At 41.4% G+C, this 7124-nt stretch overlaps 1 protein-coding gene across 1 annotated transcript; it reads right to left on the minus strand.

Moving 5' to 3' along the window:
- Nucleotides 1-2043: 2043 nt before the first annotated feature.
- Nucleotides 2044-4272, minus strand: pdyn (prodynorphin). Its single transcript, XM_024376575.2, has 3 exons — nt 4093-4272; nt 3473-3607; nt 2044-3013 (listed from the first exon to the last, which is right to left on the minus strand). The coding sequence occupies exons 2-3, from the start codon at nt 3593-3595 to the stop codon at nt 2339-2341; spliced, it is 798 nt and encodes a 265-aa protein (XP_024232343.1). The 5' UTR covers nt 3596-3607; nt 4093-4272; the 3' UTR covers nt 2044-2338.
- Between the last annotated feature and the right edge of the window lie 2852 nt (nt 4273-7124).

Genomic DNA, 7124 nt, shown 5'->3' on the forward strand with positions numbered 1-7124 from the left:
CTTCCTCTCAGGCTTCCATGTCTTCTCCCTGGACCTCCTCAATGTCCACCTCTTGAACATCAGACTCAGAGTCCTCATCTTCACTGTCACTTTCCAACCTTGTTGAGGATGGTTCATTGTCAGGCTCAAAAAGCCTCAAATTTGGCCCCGATGGCCACCAATTTTTCCACCCTTGTATTGCTCTGCCTGTTGCGTGCTTTGGTGTGTGTGTGTTCACAAACAAGGACCAGTTGCACTCTGAGGCGGCTGATGTTGGTGGGATTTGGAGGATGATGGAGGCAACAGGGGAAAGAGCCTCAGATCCACAAAGTCCCTTCCACCAGGTGGCTGATGAGATATGTTGGCACGACTGCCATATTGCATCTCCATCCCAAAGGACTTGCTTGGAAGTGTACTTCACCAGACTCCCAAGAACCTTGCCCTCATCCAGGCCAAGATGGCGAGACACGGTAGTGATGACACCATAGGCCTTGTTGATCTCTGCACCAGACAGGATGCTCTTGCCAGTATACTTGGGGTCCAACATGTACTGTGCAGCGTGTATGAGCTTCGGGCAGAAGTCTTCACGCTTTTTGATGTATTTCAGAACTGCAGTTTCCTCTGCTTGGAGCAACAGTGAAGTGGGCAGAGCAGTATGGATTTATTATCTTACATTTGCAAGCAGAGTCTAAACATCAGACAGGATGGCATTGTCTCCCTCAATGTAGAAAATAGTACAAATAAAGAAAAACCCTTGAATGAGTAGGCGTTTTCAAACGTTTTCAAACTTTTGACTGGTACTGTATTTTTCTTCTGACCAGAAACAGGGTTTAGAGCTGTTTTGTGCGAGAATTCATCACTTGTCTTCTCTAATTCACCAAACGATCATGCCCCAGCTTGATTGGCAAGCATTCAAGCAAGCTAGTATACTTGACTCGTAAATGTCGTCGGCTAGTCGTGGTGCAATGAAATAGGTAAGCTTTACGTTTTGATGTTGAAATATGGCGTGTTTGAGCACAGTCAATATTATTTATTTTTTAACTTCGTTACCTGCTTGGAAGTCTGTTATATTGTTTCACCGGGATGTTACAATAGCCTGCCTATACGTTTTCTAAACAAGTTTTCAGACGTGTCGCTATTCCACTAGCCCCTTACCTTGATATCAGAATTTACCGATAGGGGGCACTAAAGTCTTAACTTTGTTTCTCCGTATATTCATGTTTGGCCAGCGACTGCCGGCAGGTGCGTTGGCTTTGGGTGCACTACGGCATATGAAGTCAGATGACATCAAACCTGTATAACAGTTGCTGGACTCAATGCTGACCGCTCAACGGTGAGTTTGATATGTCCTTGTATCCATGTCATTGATTTAAGTTGATGGAAATATTATGCTTCAACTTAAAATGTTTGATGGATTCTTAGAATAGCCATTGCAATCAGTGAACTTCAAAGGCTACAACATTTTATTCAATGTTTTATTCAATGTAAATCATTCGAGCGGACTCCATTGCAGCATTGGCGCTCCCAATGCTCAACGTTCCGCGCTGTCCTCTTGGCAACGAAGGCCTACTTTTCGGCTACTCGTCCACAAGATGGTGCTAGTACACTTCCACTCATCCTCACGACTCAATTTAGGGTGATTGATTTTAATTAAGAAATGTATTTTCATGTTAAAAATGAGACCACTGATGTAAGGTCCATATCATCCTCTATGTACGCTATGCTGTAGGCCTAGTTTTTGCTGTTGTTATTCTTTATGTTTGTTGAAATATTACAGTTATCTCATTAGTATATGTATTTGTTTTCTCTCCGAATGGTAACAGGTGGTGGCCAAGGATGTGTCTGCGTCTTTACGCGTTTGGTCACCTTTGGCGCTACAAGGTGAATGGCAAGATGTCGATTTCAATTTTGTAGGTTGTATGGTAGCCTACGTACATAAATCAGGCGTGCGTGTGGGTGGCTGGATGGTTGTGTGCTCGCGTTCAATGAGTCATTTTGGAGTTTGATAATCAATTCGCCTAGACATTTTTTTTTCTCATTCAAGCGACACAAACAAGTTTTACTTACGACTTTGACAAATAAAGTATTTATTCAATGATTTATTAAACAAGCATCATATATTGTAATAAATAATATTTTACTAATAACACAGAAATTAATTGGTTCGTCACGGGTAAGTCCGTAACACAGAAAGCGTTTAAACATGACTGACACAAGCAGGTAGGCCTATTGGCCTTTGCTTTACAGATATGAAATCTGCCGCAACAATGTGCAACCAGGTAAGCAGTAGGCTATTAGGTAGCACACATACGGATAATCGTGAGAATTCAAGTGAATTAGCGAAAGAAGTTCGTTTTTTCTATAGACCAAAGTCATCATATGAACTAGGCTCCTCATCTGAACGAACGGACAATTTGTAGTGGCGACGTAGAAAGCCACCGTACCTCTTCTGATTGTCCCACTTCAAGGTGTTCAAGTTGTTCAACTTTGGCCGAATCCTTCGCATGAAACCTCCATATCGCTTTTGTAACTCCTCTCGACTACCTTGCTCCCTGGAGTCACTTCTCTTTGACTTTGTCTTTGGACCAAATTTGCGTAAGAACCCTCCGTAACGTTTGACCTTGTTTATTGCTGCAGCTTCATCATCATTGAACATTCCCATCTCGTTTTCAGAATCAACATCTCCGCCCTGATAGTCCTCCGAAAACTCCGAGAGGTCTCTCTCTCCAAATTTTCTAAGCAAGTCCTGGTATTTCTTAGGGAACGCGTATGCTCCTTTATAAACGCCATTTTCGCGCCACGGAGAGGTTAACAATTTGTTTTTGTTTTTGTCAATTCGTTTAATGAATCCACCGTAACGCTTGACCACGTTTGCAATTGAAGCGTCTTGGTCGTCCTCCCTCTCTGGCGTGGACCGCGGACCTGCATCTTCATCGCTGAACTCCGAGCCCACTGCGCGCGATTGTTGAGTCTTCCCGCATTTGTCTAACTCGGCCGTGGTCAGTAGAGTTCCCTCACATTCCAAGGTACAAGTCTGAAAGGAAAATGCAAAGAGCAGTGAGTAAAAATCGGCCAATTTACTAACCACATTATGAGAAGGCTGGAAAAGAAAAAGAGTAGGCAGAACGAGAATAATATATTTACCTACACTCAGTTCTATGTCTTTGTTTATTTACTACAGAAAACATTTAATCTGAGTTTGTCATTAATTTCTGCCCACAGGCTTCTGTAGAACACATTTGGGAAAAATGGCAAGTTTGTCTGAAGACAATTCTCACTCGCTTCCACAATCCACGGGTGCTCTCCATGGTGCTGAAATGGGCCACGAGCCTTTGCGCACTGCCACAACAAGCTCAACGCTCTACGATTTTTGATTAACAAAAATTACACCATCATAGATACATAAACACACATCAACGTAAAACAACACTTTCTGTTTGTTTCCATTGGATAAAAGCAAAGTTATCTTGTCATGATGTAAAGCAAATCTTACCAGACTGTTGACTGGGATGTCTGTATTGAGGATTTGTTGCGCGCATTGCAGACAATGGGAAGAGCAGTCTGCTTGGGTCGAAGATGGCAAGCTAAGTATCAACACCAGGACATACCACTCCATTTTGCCAAATCCCTGAAATGAAGGAGAAAACGCGAAGAAAATGTCATGTTCAACTTGCCAGGGAAAATGTAACACTTGCCTATGAGATTTAGACTCACAGATTTGTTTTTAAATATCCCTCGACAATAAGCATGTATTTGTTTTGAACTTTGATTAGTCTTTGTTTCAATTCCATGTTAGTGGCACAACTTTTCTCTCTTTTCATTGATCAAGCACCATGCGTAATGGTGTGGCCACCACGCTATTCAATTAGTCTACGATGTTAACTGCCAACAGTTTACCAAATTGTAATAGGCTAGTATAATTCTTCACGGGAGCATTTCGATTAATAAACAGGACATTTGCAAGTCCATTACTGATTATAAAATACAGTAATTGCGAGGTACAGCTGCAATCCCACAACTAACAAATGTTATTATTTGTAAATATTATAACGCCAGTACAACACGATAATAACCAGACTGACAAAAATAGAATAATAAATAAAATATAAATACCGCAGTAATGTTGGATAATTGTTTCAACCCAGGCGTGGAGAGGTGCAGGTGGAACAGGAGCGCATATGATGCAAGTCAGTGTATGTTCTTCCCCAACAGTTATTTTTCTTTTGACTGGCTTGTCGTCTTTCTTTTTATTGACGGAATCTTCGTCGTGTCACTGAAGAACATCAGAATAGCTTGTATTAAGTGACCAATGGGAGATAAATATTGCGCAAATAAGCCCACTCGTGCCCGTCACCGCCTCTCTCCCTCCCCCTCTCTATTTTCTGACGCCCACTCAACATTCGCTTCAGAAACTTGGCAACTCAATAATCACACACGTTCTAGCACATTCATAGAGGTTATTGGGTTACAATAGGTAATTGCGAGGAGTTGCACTTTCAATAGGGTTCTTGAATGGTCATAACCGCATATGTTTTCTTTGTGTCAAGTAGTGTAAACAGGAAGTCTTCAATATAGAGAAATCACAATGAGCTTTATTTAAAGATTACATCCTGGTAATTGGAGCTCATTGAAAGAGCAAGGATGCAGAATGGTCTCCCCTCACATTATTTATTTGAATCGGGGAGAAACCTTGGAGTTGTAACAAACATTCAGGAGCACAGCTGACCACTCCTGAAGACCATCAACTGAATTGGACTGTTATGTTTTGATATAGGCCTATCTTTTCATTATATATTTTTTTTTGTACCAATACCAGAATAAATATGACAAATTCAGTAGTAGGATTTCAAGAACACATTTAACATAGTTTTTTGTTTTTGAAATATTTACATGATAAAATAAAATGCCCGAATATATATTTTGTAAAAAGTTAACGAACATGCTTGGTCTTACATTGGCCTACGCATCTTGGCCCTACTAAAAATGCTTAAATACATGAATCCAAAACACATGTATTGAACAACAATAATAATAATTTAATTACATTTAATTCGAAATTAATAGTGTAAATCCAAGCAATAAGTTAATGTGATAACTTCGATATCTGATGATCAAAGTAGGTCATAAGCAGAGAAGTAACATATGCTTGAAATTAGTGAAACATTCTGTCTTGTCAGAAAGGACTGCCAGAGAAGGATGCAAAGTGGGAATGAGTATCTGGCAGGTGTGAGTGAATGGAATCCCCAGTTATTCCTGAGAAATGATTTGTGAGAAATGTTATTTTGCACCGATTAACGCTGTTCCATATTGGCTTTTTAGTAGACAGAACCTTTGTATCTTCTTTGATTTTTCGTGTATGACGTATGAGAATGAACTCTAAGCAGCTTTAACCCAAACATCATTTGAGTGTTTTTGCTTATGACACATCAAATGATACCCTTCTACAGAATGACCGTAACATAAATTGGAGCAATAATGTTGGATGAAGATAATGTGATGCGTCGTCCCATTTTTAATTAGCTCCAATCAAATTGGCAAAGCGTTCCCTAGGCAACCTTGAGTGGGCATTCTCGTGTTTTCTCTGATGTCTTGATCTGCTGTTTGATTTGCACCATTTCTTTCACTGAGCCTCGGCGCGCCTCTACTTCCCAAACTGACGTTATCAGGGGAGAGTCTGAGCGAGAGCCGACTGATAAGTGTGTGCGCACCGCTTCACTATTGTCCGACGCCAGACTCCTCGATTAATCCCATCTCTTTCAAAGTACTCTTCATGAAACAACACGTTTTTCAAATTCATAGGCTCATGTCATGTAATAATTACCATATTCCACTTGGGGGGTGAAAACCTCTGACGCAATGAGTGATGGTTGAGTGGATCCCACAAAATTATTGAGAAGAGTGGGGTTCTCTAACGTCATGGACACCACATAGCAGTGGCACAACTTTCATGTCCCCCCACATTCAGAAATTGTATTTTGGTCCCCCCCAGTTTTATCATTGGAATGTGATACAAAACAAGGCAACGGTGGGCTTTAGGAACATGTGGACGCCTCCGAGCGGTCGGGTAGGCAGTTTGGAAATAAAATAAAATGTTATTTCCCCCCCCCACTTCTTAAACCAAAGTTGTGCCCCTGCCACATAGACTAACATTCTTGACGCATGCCGCTGGAAACATTAGCTTCCGGCTTAGGTATCCAAACAACCATTTTATTTCTCCAGTAGGGTTGGCTCTGTTTGTCAACGCTGCTTTTTAAATAAATTATTAATCCACTCCTCAGGCCTTTCCAAACAAGATACTGGATGATATATGTGCCTCTGGCTCACGTTATTATACTGCCTTATCTCTCTCTCTCTCTCTCTCTCTCTCTCTCTCTCTCTCTCTCTCTCTCTCTCTCTCTCTCTCTCTCTCTCTGTGTGTGTGTGTGAATGGTTGTGTCTTTGGCTGAGATCTACATTTACATTCTCCAGTATCTTGGAAACACTTGCATTTGAAATGAAACTTCGCTCTTCCCACAAGCTAGACATATCTCTGTCATTACACGCGTACTGTTTCCTACAGATATTTTTTTTTGCAAGATTCTACAAGTGTCTGGAACTCTCTATTGGAGGGATGTGACACCATTCTTTCAAGAGAAATTCCATAATTTGGTGTTTTGTTGATGGTACTGGAAAACGCTGTCTCAGGTGGCGCTCCAGAATCTCCCATAAGTGTCGGTAACGCCCAGAACACGCAGGATCCCCTATCGGCGAACAATGAACTGACACCTCCAAGTCTGAACTGCCAAAAAGCACATGGAATCAGATATGTCAAGCCACATTTCAAACCACCTTTGTAGGTGGTTTGAAGTCAGATACAAATCTGATTCCTGGCCATGCAACTTGTCTGAATGGCCAAATCTGATGTATTTTCCCTCAAGTGGTTTTTAGACTGTTATTTGGCATATCTTGCTGCTTGCTAGCTACTCTGTTTACAGTTTGACAAGCACATGTGGTAGCTAACTAGCTTGTTAATTGTTTATGTAACGGATGTGAAACGGCTAGCTTAGTTAGCGGTGCGCGCGAAATAGCGTTTCAATCGGTTGAAGTAGTAGTTCCCCTTGCTCTGCTTCGTGGGTGACTGTTGTTGATGTGTGCAGAGGGTCCCT

The sequence above is a fragment of the Oncorhynchus tshawytscha genome, linkage group LG16, assembly GCF_018296145.1.
Source record: "Oncorhynchus tshawytscha isolate Ot180627B linkage group LG16, Otsh_v2.0, whole genome shotgun sequence".
Taxonomy (NCBI): domain Eukaryota; kingdom Metazoa; phylum Chordata; class Actinopteri; order Salmoniformes; family Salmonidae; genus Oncorhynchus; species Oncorhynchus tshawytscha.

Excerpts from the sequence above, each read along its gene's own strand:
- pdyn (XM_024376575.2), bottom strand. The coding sequence starts at position 3,595 with ATGGAGTGGTATGTCCTGGTGTTGATACTTAGCTTGCCATCTTCGACC. Across the intron at positions 3,014-3,472 it reads ACATCCCAGTCAACAGTCTG|ACTTGTACCTTGGAATGTGA; the intron begins GTAAGATTTGCT and ends TTTTCCTTTCAG.